General features: G+C 34.6%; 1 protein-coding gene across 1 annotated transcript in view; it reads left to right on the top strand.

The window, feature by feature from the left end:
* Positions 1-13,616, top strand: part of LOC128206066 (cadherin-23-like) — a 72,535-nt gene that overhangs the window by 24,868 nt on the left and 34,051 nt on the right. Inside the window, exons 18-26 of the mRNA XM_052908198.1 lie at positions 1,061-1,247; positions 2,319-2,464; positions 3,604-3,781; positions 4,096-4,235; positions 4,820-4,922; positions 5,631-5,714; positions 7,386-7,519; positions 8,616-8,769; positions 13,021-13,148. Coding sequence (XP_052764158.1) covers positions 1,061-1,247; positions 2,319-2,464; positions 3,604-3,781; positions 4,096-4,235; positions 4,820-4,922; positions 5,631-5,714; positions 7,386-7,519; positions 8,616-8,769; positions 13,021-13,148 — 1,254 coding nt within the window. The remainder of the gene's footprint in view (positions 1-1,060; positions 1,248-2,318; positions 2,465-3,603; positions 3,782-4,095; positions 4,236-4,819; positions 4,923-5,630; positions 5,715-7,385; positions 7,520-8,615; positions 8,770-13,020; positions 13,149-13,616) is intronic.

Raw genomic sequence — 13,616 nt, 5'->3', positions numbered from 1 at the left:
TTCAAGGTACGTGGGCTTACCAGTGCTTTTACGTTAAGGTACGAAGACTTGTAAGTGTTTCTACGTAGGTTTTTAGAGCGTTTTACTGAAAGGTATGTGGCCTATCAGTGTTCCTACTTTGATGGATATAAATGAGATATTCATTATAGACATTCAAGATCCGAGCCATTTATCATTGCTCGTTTAACACGACAAATACCGACATCAAGTTTTCATCGGAACATTTCGTTCTAAAATCTTACAATCTCTGTGAAAAGACTAAACGTCCTTCTAAGAACACTAGGCTTATATGTAGGACCATTTCGTTCTTAATCCTTGAAGCAATAAAACTAGAAGCATATTGGTCACAGGAAGAATTTAAAACAATGAGGTACGACTGTCAAAAAATAGCAAAACTGCTGCTAAACTTTGGACACCTTAAATCACAATTTAACTCATTCAATGCAAGGCTTAAGGTCACTACATCAGAAGTTCGCTCCCTGTACTACTGTCTTTTTTCCAAAGTTTGAGTAACAAAGTAGGCAATACTTCATTTCCAAGAAATATGTTAATGGATTTATTTTCACAGCCTTCCTAAATGCATTCTCATTGTGTCGGATTCGAACCATTTCATTTTAACACTTACCTTAAAGCTGCACTATTACAGATATACCATTTTTACAAAAAAAGAAAAATATTTTTTTTGTTTTGGAAAGAGCACATTTTTGCGTAGATTTATGAAAACCAATGATAAAAGATTGCTGACAAAAGATCAGATAATGTTTTATGGCTTAAACCGTTACTAACTCTTTAGAAAATTGCATAAAACATCAATTTTTGAATTAAAATACAAATATCTGCGATCTATTTTTTGTCGGCAGTCTTGTTTAACTGGTTTCTATGGACTTTTGCAAAAATTGGCTGGTTCCAAGACAAAGAATAAAAAAGTTGTCAAAACGTTCAATCTGTGAGAGTGCAGTTTTAAAGTATACGTCTGTACTATATCAAAATACTACAAATCAAACGTTTCAATCTTACAGATGGTTTTATCACTGTTCTAAACATTGTTTTTTCTCCAAAGGCTCCGACATTTATTGCTGGTATTCCCGGAACGTTTTCACCTCTCTCTGACGACACAGTTGTAGAGACGTCACTAGGCGCGTTCACTGTAAGTGACGTCGACGTCACGTGCAGTATTACGTCACCAGCACCGCCGTCAGTGTATGAACTACGTGACGTGGCAGCACCCGCAGATGCGACCCAGCCAGGTATTTAATAATGAATCGCCTAATTGTTCGTGCCTTATAAGTTTCTATGATCGGTTTATTGAAACTTATTATAATGTGTGCTTTGACATGCTGATGAGATGAAAAAAATGCCACTTTTTGTTAGTAATGAGGTCAATTTTAACTCAACTCAGTTGGAAGAAATTGGTCATTTACATCTAGTTCGAGCAAACGAGAAACTCGAGCAAAGCGAGTTCGAGCCAATAGGGTTCGACTGTATTGTGACGTGTCGTTTCTCTCGTTGAGTATCTCTCTGACCTTAAAGTGACACTCTTTTTCAAAATCAATACATACACAAGTATGAAAAACATAATGTTTGAGCTGTCAAATTTTACTTCTCACTAAATAATGCATTCATGGGAAATATTAATTCCTGATAACAAGATTGTAACTGTTTATTTAATAACTGAAAATGCAAATAATATTAAATAATTGGTGAGTGCTAAAAGATTAACTGTGATCTACTATCGCCCCATAAGCTAGAAATACCGTGTTTTCTGCACCTTTCTTTCAAACTAAACACTGCACACTTTATAAAAAACATTGTTTTCGATATTCATTCATCCTTTTTGGTATATTAACACAATTAATTGTCGTTAATCTTATTTAGCAGTAAGAGTGCATTTTTAAACGTCGCGCCTCTAAATAGAGGCATAGTAAGAGTTTCGGCTTTTTGGATTGTCCCTGTAGTTTACATTGTGGCATTGAATACTTATAACCGCTTGATTATGCCTAAAAAGTATGTCCGTTTCGGGTAACCCGACCCTACCTATAAAAATGCGCCTACCCTAACTATTTTTTTCCGTTTCTGAGCAAAAAAATATTCGTTTGCGAAAAGAGAGTTACGAAGAGCGGATCAATTCAGATTTTAATCAGGATTATTGTTTATATGATAAAACAAAGTCAGGCAATGACAGTAATGTAGGAAAGACTGCCATGTGCAAGAAAACACTCTGAACTTACGACAAATTTTGAAAAAAAAAATCCCCACCGTCCCTACCTAGAAATTTTGGGAAGGTTACCCTAAACAAACGATTTTTTTTGGCCTTACAGAATTTGAGGTATGGGTCGGTAGCTCAGTGACGGAGGCTGATATAGATTTCAACGACCAGTCTACGGTGGCGTTAACTATTACGTGCACGGACGGCAACGTCATTAACGACATTACAGGAACCTTTACCGTGACCATCACAGATGCTGTAAGTATTGATTTTAACCTCAATGTAGAGATAGAAATTAATTTTAACGTCGAATGCAGATACAATAATGATTTATATCAGTATGTTGTAATTACTTGTTTAAATATCAATGTAGAGCTAAAACTAGGTTGAAACTTAGGGCGTTTTTGTTGATACCAAACCAGTTTCAGTTTTGTTTTCAATGGTTTCAGCAGTTACGAAACCGGTTTTGATAGTTTTGCTTGAAGTAACAAATGCATGGTTTTGTGCACATTTTCAACAATATGGCGGAGCTACTGTAGCTACTGAGCTACACAATTACTAATGTAACCCTTTTCATTTAGCTCATTTGCCCATTGTAAGGCATAGTTATAAAAAAGATTGAGTTTCAACAAACGAAGTTGACTTCTATCCACCATGTTGTTTTCGAAGTAAACTAGTTTTCGGATGGAACGAACCGATGAAACCGCCTCCGGTAGGGGTTTCGATAGTTTCAAAAACCGGTTTCGGTTTTCGTTAAAAAACGATTGAAACTGGTTTGGGTTTTATTTGAAACTGTTACAACAAATACACAGTTAGTGAAACCGATATAAAACCAAAACCAGTTTATTACCAACAAAAATGCCCTTAATGCAGGTAAATATTCATAATTTTAAAACTTAACTTGATTTAAGAAGATGACACTTTAAATCTGCACTCTCACAGATTGATATTTAAAAAAAATGTCTTGGAGTGAACCCATCTTTGCGTTAATATCTGGGCACCAGTGGTATATGACTGTTGACAAAATATAAGATCACAATTTCAAATATTTTCGTTCAAAAATTGAAGTTTTGTGGCTAAAAGCGTTATTTACGCTTTAGGAAAAAATGAGTTTTTCGGCATAAAATATCAATTTTGAACGTTAATATGTACCTGCGTGGGTTCGCACCACAATTAAGCCAGATTCTATTTTTTATACTTTAATATTATTATTTTCTGCAATTTCGGTATCAATGAATTCACTTATTATAAGCGTTATCGGATTCATTTTCGAAAAAACTAATTTTTGGTACAAAAACATGAGCGTACCTTGGTTGAGTATTTATACGGTCGCGATTTGTTTGGGGTTTCGTATTAAAAATGATGAGATAATGATATATCTATTCACCGACATACAGGACCCGGTATTGTCAGGATTCCCCACAACGCCCTACCAGACACTGCCGGACACAGAACCTACCGAACTACAGCTCGCGACATTCAACATGGCCGACTCTGATGACGTCATCACCTGTCAGGTAGACCCAGGATCAGCCGAAGCCACGAGTTTTGAAGTTCGAGCTGGGACTCCTCCAGGTTACAATAATATATTGTTTTATTAATATTATGATTATGATTATGATTATGATGATTAGTATTATTATTATTATCATTCGTATTTGTTATCATTATTGTTATTATAAGTATGATTTATTTTTTTTATTTTTGTTAATTTAACTTGTCTGGAAAATACGTAAACCTTCATCAAATTGTGGTAGGGTTTTAGACACTTTTTAAAAAAAAGCAAGTACTTTTCGACCAGTAACAAATGGTAATATAAAGATACCGAGATAAGAATGTATTAAGATTCATCCATTTCGTTACTATAACAACCCTCATTGATTTTCCAGAATTTCAGATTTGGTTCAAGGGAACACCACCTGCCAATCTCAATTTTGACGTCAGCCCGTCCCATAATCTTACTATAGTTTGTGACGACGGTAATGTCTTCACACAGACAGAGACGTACACTGTGGAACTTGAAAATAAAGTAAGTCCTGACCTCTAGCGGGTGAGGGTGGGTGGGTAGGGGTGGGGGAGGGAGATTTAGAAATATTGATCTGGCTTTAGGACACCCACATTGTTTATCCACAGGAAAACAAACAACTTAGTTGATCTTGTTTTTCATTATTCATATTGTGTTTCTAAAATGCATTATGAGTAGTTATACAACACAGTTTTGATCATATCAAATATTTCTTCCATATGAAGGTGAATCATTCATAAGGGTAACTCCATGATCGTGTTGAAATTTCCATTCATATTTTTGAGTAATTTACCTGTGCAAAATATGATACATTATAACAACAAAACATGTATCACAATTAAATCAAACAATGTTCACGTTCCCTTAAATTGCAGGTTTGTACATATTTGAAACAAATTGCATGTCAGCGTACACTCTAACCTGTGGTGGTATCCAATATTCAATTAAGAATATCTTACGCTCATACATCATTGGCTTCATTCACTTTATTAGCCAGTAATTAATAACCAGTAATCCGATTAGCTACATCGTTCTAGATCCAATTAAGATTAATGTTGAATACCAGCCCTGGTGTTATATACTTCCAGCCTCCGGAATTCACGAACCTACCACCAGCAACTAACCCATCCATTGCTGAGTCTGTAACCACAAAGACACTGCTGTACACACTCACAGTGTCGGACAATACAGGTAATATTGAGCTGATTGGTCAAAACGTTGTTAACGTCATCGTTGTTAACTTTCAAGTATATATTGCTCTGGAAAAGTGATGGTTACACTTGTTATCAACAGTGTTTTTCTTACAATATTTTGGGGCAACTGTTTCAGTTGTACTTGTGTTTTTTTTAAATATGAGCTAATAATTAAATATTTAACGTTTAAAAGTTAACAATTATCTCGTTTATCACGTTGTTAACTTCAACAATTTTCTAAAAATCGGTTCACAATTTCATAAGCTGTTGCAAAATGATTTCCGCTCTTCAAGTCACGTCAGTTTCACCCTGGTTTGTTTTGGATGTAACTGATTATACACGGTGTTTTATTTTACCAAAAATGATGAATGCGTATCAAGAACAATGTTTCTCATGAAGGATACCGTGTTTAATATGAAATAGGGGTGCAGAAATCGAGGTGTTTATACCTTATGAGACGATAATTGATCACTGTCAATCTTTTTGCACCACTAGTCATTTAATATTAATATTTGTGCATTTTTAGCTATAAAATAAACGATTACAGTCTTGTTATCAGTAATTAATATTTTTCACAAATGCATTATTAAGTTAGTACATTTAGTTAAAGGTTAATCACTCGAAATGTATATTTGTCATACATTTGTATGTATTGATTTTAAATACGAGTATCACTTTCTCTAATTGTTACAACATATATTTTCAGTACCAGTCTGTTACCTCAGTGACACAGCTTTAGCAGCCGGGATGTTACCTCTTGAACAGGGAACGGTGGCTTTACCATTAACTGGTAGGTCAAACTCAGTTTGTGTATACCACGTGATAAATTGCGTCATAAATGCTACGTCGGAAGGCAATGTTTTGTTTTGAAAAAAAAAGACTTTAAACAAAGATATCTTCAGAATTTTCTACAATTATCATTGAAACATAGCGCAGTCAACGCAGCTTACGGAGCCTTGCCTTCGATCTTTGGTCAGATTTTGATTGAGAGTTTAGTTTCTTTTAACACTTCGACAAACCTTTTCGCAATACGAAAAGCACTGTCAAACATTATTTTGACAACAGGTTTCACTAAGTGTTTGGTGAAACTAATTACTTAACAAATTTCAGAAATACAACAAATGCGGGGCTCTTTAAGCGGCATAGACTGCCCTTTGTTCAATTAAAATGGTGTTGTAAAAGAAAAGTTTTCTTTGATTTAAGATTTCATTTTAAGCAAAATGTTTCCTTCTGACATAGCATATATGACGTAATTTATCACGTAGTATACACACACTGCAAACTACTGAATAAAAAGTTCATTTTAAACTGCACTCTCACAGATTGACCGTTTTGACAACCTTTTTACTTTTAGTCTCAAAATGAGCCATTTTTGCGTAGATGTCTGAAAACCATGCAGTGATATAAGAACGGTGACAAAGTATCAGATCGCTGTTTTATATGTCTACGTTCAAAATCGGAAAACGTAAATATAAAAACTGCGATCTGATCTGATGTCAGCAGTCGTATCTCTGGTTCTCTGATATTTACGCAAGAAATGGCTTATTCTAAAACAAAATATTTAACCGTTCTCAAAACCGTCAATCTGTGAGAGTGCAGCTTTAATACCAAAAGGGATGAATAAATAATGATTATGTCGGATATTTGTAAACCAAATCACCAAATGCATTCAAACTAATCAAGCTACTGGCTTCAATATATCTAAATCATGAAAAAGGACAAATATATTGGGCCACGAGTTTCTCAAACATCAGTTACGGCGCTTTCCAAAATATCACATGATACCCAAATTGATAACGTTGTCGCATAAACTTTACAATAAAATGTCATGTTACATATTCATTAGAATTTAGTGTTCTTAAACTGACCAAGAAACGGGGTTCAGATTAATAGAACGGGTTATCCATACATATTATCAGTATTGAAACAACTAGAAGGAGATATCAGTTTAAAACATTGTCTTGATTTTTGTTATGTTTGGAAGATACGGAAATATACACTAATAAAATATTCTGGCGAAAGCTGGAATTGAGCGCGTATCGCAAGTTTACTACTTTTTACAACAGCTTTGTAGACCACTCGCATATGGAAACAACTAACAATATAGGGTAATTGAAGTATACTTATTTGTAACATTTGATTTGATTCGAAGAAGGGTTTTCTCCCCAGCCTCATGCATATTCATTAAAATGAGTTTGTTTACTGTGAATTGTCCCACTGATTTTATAAAGTGTAACGGAGAAATAAACCGAGGGTTGCCGACGATGCGTTCAACATGTTTTATGTGTTGATACAACAATTACACTCACCCTAAAACAGGGGTGAGAGTAGAACTAGTTTGCTTGGCTTTTAACTCACAATTGTCCTGAGATTTAACAACAACTTCATATTTATATAAGTCTCATCAGAGGTAGCATTCAACTTCTTAACCATTAAGAATAGATGTTTTCATTTCTTTCAGAGTACCATGTATACGCACATAATCCGGACTCGTTTGATTTTGAGAGCAGTTCCGGTTCCGTCACCGTGGATGTCACGTGCGGGGATTCCGAATCAATAATAGGAGGCAACTTTGTTGTTGACATCACTAATGAGGTAAATATTATGAAAAGCTTTTATAATATTTCTTTTGTTCGACTTCGTCTATAAAATGTCATTGAATACATTTCAATAAGCATACGTCAAGATATTCCCTTTTTGTGTTTCGCATTAAATAATATTACAAGGAAGACTAAAAGGACAATCCGAGAAGTCTAAAAAACAAAATGGAAATTCTGTTTATAGGCATGAGGTGAGAGCCAAACCGCACTGAACAAGAGACACTCACGTGCTTACACCGCATACACACGTACAAACAACACACACACACATGTATAAAAATCACAAACACATATACAAACACCACACGCAGTACACAATAGCATTATAATAGAGATAAACACTTTCTAACGGTCAGTTAAACTCAAGTTAACACTAATAAAAGTCTACGTAATAGTTAGATGACATGAATTAAGGTCTTCGTGATTAAGTATGGGCGGAGTGAGCGTAGGAAATGAGTCCTTCTTAATCATGAACATTTTAATTCATGTCATCTCACTGACTTAGAATGCAACCTTTTTGGCTGATGACTCATTGTCAGCGCTACATCTGACGTAGGAATTGTGTATCAGTTCAGTGGCAGTGGGTGGACCTTTAAACACCCGCGAATGTTGAAATTCTTAATGATTCAGCCGAACATTTAATTATTGCCTACAATTGATCTGCGATTTCATTAGCTGTAAATGTAGGTTTTATTCTAATGAAGGTTTCAACTTGATTATATGGTCATAACCTCACAATTTTCCAAACGTCTTGAATTTAAGCAGGGGCGGATCCAGGTATTGACGTTGGGGGGGGGGGCGTTACATAGGGGCGTTAACTTTTGACATGCGCCCCTCCCTCAGGAACGAAAGTATATGGCATTAACTGTTTGCATGGGAATTTGGTGCTACTCCCTCAAGAAGAGTTTAACAATTTGTAGAGGGAAAGGGTGCATAATGAGCGTAATTTATTACCTTTTTGTGTCCCATATTGATTAAAAAAGTAAACTTGGAGTATTTAAAGGGGGCGCGCGCCGGATGCACCTCCTCTATATCCGCTAGTTCTATGTTCATCTCATGTCAGACGGACACAATGTTTTGTTCGAATCTAGGCACCAGTTATTACCAATGGAGGTGGAAGTGGCACGGTAGCGGAAAGCAATACGGGAACGAAAACGTTCAAGAAGCTCAGCTTTGAAAGGTTCGACGCTAATGATGCCGATTGTACCATGACAGACAACGATGGGGGTCCTTTTGACGTCATTGGTAAATTTATTTACATGTATGATAAATATTCACAAAATAAACAGTAATTTACACATTGACTCTTTTTAAATTATAGAAATATCTCATCACCGTTTGGAAATTCGAATCCTCAGTTCATTTTTGAGGTTATAAATGCACAAAGTTTCAGAATAAATTATATTCACTTTTTTTACAGTTTCCATTTAATTGGGCCTTTACTTTCTTTAAGAGAATCAAACACTTTCATTGGCCCTTTTCTAATAATTTTTGGAATTAAACCCTCTAAAAACAGAGCGCGTAAGTTTGTAAACACGAACATGTTTATTAAAAACACATAAAATGGCAGGTTTGAGCAAGTCTGCATCAACAAAACCTTAAATATGTTACGTGTAAAGCAACATGTGTCACCTACCGCGCACACTCGAATCTGAGATCCATTCCTAACGCGAAATACTTGAATCCAGAATCGGGAATTCCAGACGTGCATGTTGCTCAAATATTCCATGACTGTCCAATTTTTGTACCAAGCGTAAACTCTCCATTAGGCGACTTTTAATTAATTGCTAGATTTTGATCCCTTGTCAACCCCTCCTTTTTCACCCACCCTTTACTTTTAATTGACTCAAATGAAAATGTTGAACATTGGTCTGTATTTGCGTAACTGTCTCGAACTTTCCTGGAACGGCGTTTATTCATGCTTACGATGTCGATGGATAACATTCACATGTAAAAAAAAGAATAATTGTTACCATCGTGTTCGTTGTTCGTCTTGAAAGATATTTTTGGTCCCTTATGCAATGAGAAAAACATTACACATATTTAACGCCGAAACAGTCATCGGAGACAAAATACAATGTCAACCCCGCCCCAATTTAAAAAAAGGATGAACATCTAGCAATAAATTTGTTATGGCCTGTTTGCAACTTTGTAAGAATTCGGAACGTTTCGGGTATTTTCCATCGAAAACAACCTCGGATGTATGACGATACAACAGTAGAAGAAGTTCGTAAAATTTTAAATTTTAGTATTAATCAATATATATGACTGTTTTAACGTGCATTTTGTATTACTACGTTTAAATTGATTGTCTGTGAAGTTTATTACTGCATACATAATTAAGATTCCCAACAGTGAAGTCATCAATTTTAACTGCTTAATTAAAATTGCCACGTGATCTACTTGCAGCGTAGTTAAATGTAAACATTTCTGACATTGTAAACCGCCAATATACATCCGAGGTAATTTTCGATGGAAAATGGCCGAGGTGTTCCGAATGCTTTGTAACTGAACAGCTTGTCATATTTAGAAATTGCTGACAACCTCTTTAAAGTTTTAGAACATATTTGTAGAGAACTAATTATTATTGTTAACATATAAACATTGTGACAGCTAATGCATGGCTCCTTTAAAGATTAGGTTTAGTTCATTTTGCTGTAAACAAAAATGGATTTAATTTCAATTGACGGCATCCTTCATAACAGTTAGTCTTCTGTCATTAATAGAAAATAAATGTTTTCTATTTTTAAAGGGGCACAATATAGGTATGTTTTCTATTTTAAAGGGGCACACTATAGGTATGTTTTCTATTTTAAAGGGGCACAATATAGGTATGTTTTCTATTTTAATGGGGCACAATATAGGTATGTTTTCTATTTTAAAGGGGCACAATATAGGTATGTTTTCTATTTTAAAGGGGCACAATATAGGTATGTTTTCTATTTTAAAGGGGCACACTATAGGTATGTTTTCTATTTTTAAAGGGGCACACTATAGGTATGTTTTCTATTTTAAAGGGGCACACTATAGGTATGTTTTCTAATTTTAATGGGGCACACTATAGGTATGTTTTCTAATTTTAAAGGGGCACACTATAGGTATGTTTTCTATTTTAATGGGGCACACTATAGGTATGTTTTCTATTTTAATTGGGCACACTATAGGTATGTTTTCTATTTTAATGGGGCACACTATAGGTATGTTTTCTATTTTAATGGGACACACTATAGGTATGTTTTCTATTTTAATGGGGCACACTATAGGTATGTTTTCTATTTTTAAAGGGGCACACTATAGGTATGTTTTCTATTTTAAAGGGGCACAATATTGGTATGTTTTCTATTTTAATGGGGCACAATATAGGTATGTTTTCTATTTTAATGGGGCACACTATAGGTATGTTTTCTATTTTAATGGGGGCACACTATAGGTATGTTTTTTTATTTTAATGGGGCACACTATAGGTATGTTTTCTATTTTAATGGGGCACACTATAGGTATGTTTTCTATTATAAAGGGGCACACTGTAGGCATGTTTTCTATTATAAAGGGGCACACTATAGGTATATTTTCTATTTTAAAGGGGCACACTATAGGTATGTTTTCTATTTTAATGGGGGCACACTATAGGTATGTTTTCTATTTTAAAGGGGCACACTATAGGTATGTTTTCTATTTTAATGGGACACACAATAGGTATGTTTTCTATTATAAAGGGGCACACTGTAGGCATGTTTTCTATTATAAAGGGGCACACTGTAGGTATGTTTTCTATTATAAAGGGGCACACTATAGGTATGTTTTCTATTTTAAAGGGGCACACTATAGGTATGTTTTCTATTTTAAAGGGGCACACTATAGGTATGATTTTTATTTTAAATGGGCACACAATAGGTATGTTTTCTATTTTAATGGGGCACACACTATAGGTATGTTTTCTATTTTAATGGGGCACACTATAGGTATGTTTTCTATTTTAATGGGGCACACTATAGGTATGTTTTCTATTTTCATGGGGCACACTATAGGTATGTTTTCTATTTTCATGGGGCACACTATAGGTATGTTTTCTATTTTCATGGGGCACACTATAGGTATGTTTTCTATTTTCATGGGGCACACTATAGGTATGTTTTCTATTTTAATGGGGCACACTATAGGTATGTTTTCTATTTTAAAGGGGCACACTATAGGTATGTTTTCTATTTTCATGGGGCACACTATAGGTATGTTTTCTATTTTAATGGGGCACACTATAGGTATGTTTTCTATTTTAATGGGGCACACTATAGGTATGTTTTCTATTTTAATGCGGCACACTATAGGTATGTTTTCTATTTTAATGGGGCACACTATAGGTATGTTTTCTATTTTAATGGGGCACACTATAGGTATGTTTTCTATTTTAATGGGGCACACTATAGGTATGTTTTCTATTTTAATGGGGCACACTATAGGTATGTTTTCTATTTTAATGCGGCACACTATAGGTATGTTTTCTATTTTAATGCGACACTCTATGTATGTTTTCTATTTTAATGGGGGCACACTCTAGGTATGTTTTCTATTTTCATGGGGCACACTCTAGGTATGTTTTCTATTTTCATGGGGCACACTCTAGGTATGTTTTCTATTTTAATGGGGCACACTATAGGTATGTTTTCTATTTTAATGGGGCACACTATAGGTATGTTTTCTATTTTAATGGGGCACAATATAGGTATGTTTTCTATTTTAAAGGGGCACACTATAGGTATGTTTTCTATTTTAAAGGGGCACAATATAGGTATGTTTTCTATTTTAAAGGGGCACACTATAGGTATGTTTTCTATTTTAAAGGGGCACACTATAGGTATGTTTTCTATTTTAATGGGCCACACTATAGGTATGTTTTCTATTTTAATGGGGCACACTATAGGTATGTTTTCTATTTTAATGTGGCACACTATAGGTATGTTTTCTATTTTAATGGGGCACACTATAGGTATGTTTTCTATTTTAATGGGGCACACTATAGGTATGTTTTCTATTTTAATGGGGGTATGTTTTCTATTTTAAAGGGGCACACTATAGGTTGATACAAAAACAGTATTTTTAATTTAAATGAAATAAGATGTTAAACTCACATCAAAATATTATTGTCATAACAAAGAAAATAATTAGTGAACATATAATAAAGATATAACCGATATTTGGCGCCTTTTTAACAGGAAAATTCCATTAATTAAAAAAGTAACCATTTAGTAATACTTAAAAGCTTTTTCTTACATAAATCATATTTTTTATTTTATTTTGACCAATAATGACCAGTGAGTGAAACATCATAAAGCATAGAAATGCATCAATCTACTTTGTGCTTCTTTTAAGCATACATTAATTGCCATTAATTTATCGATTTGTCGAAAAGATGTATACCACGTGTGTTTGTTATTTACAATTAAATACGATTAAACTAGACATTAATCGAAACATTTTCTGTATGTGTCCATTTTACAGGCAATACTATCGTGAAAACTGCTGGAGACCTAGATTACGAAACCAAGACAACGTATAACCTCGGAATAACATGTAGCGATGGACTACTTTCGACAACAGATTCATACACCGTCAATGTAGAAAATGAGGTAAATAGTGTTTACGTATTTCGTTCATACAAACTTATGTTCTTAAAATCGAACTTACGAATATAGTTTAAAGTACACTTTCGATTACAACTGAACAGATTAAAAACAAGCATAGAGGCAATTTCTTAGTCGTAATGAAAGTTATTTTAAATCTGTATTTAAGGTTACAAATGGAAAACGGTCCTTCTGGTGTTTCCTATATTATGTTTGTATTTTCAATAGTGGGAAAAACATTATTTTACAAAAACACTAGCGGATCCGGGGGTGCGGGCGTATAAAATCGTCCAAATGTATATATTTTTCCAATATAGAAGGAAAAAACAAATACGCCCAAAATGCACCATTTCGGTCGAAAAATTGTGAAAATGTTCAATGGTGAGTAACCCCCAACCCTCCCCCACCGATACCACAGATATCTCAGTTCTGAGGGAGGGGCGCAATCTAAAGGTTATGCCCCCCCCCCTCTAA

The sequence above is a fragment of the Mya arenaria genome, chromosome 10 (genome assembly GCF_026914265.1).
Source record: "Mya arenaria isolate MELC-2E11 chromosome 10, ASM2691426v1".
NCBI lineage: Eukaryota > Metazoa > Mollusca > Bivalvia > Myida > Myidae > Mya > Mya arenaria.
This window is presented reverse-complemented; position numbering and strand designations above follow the sequence as displayed.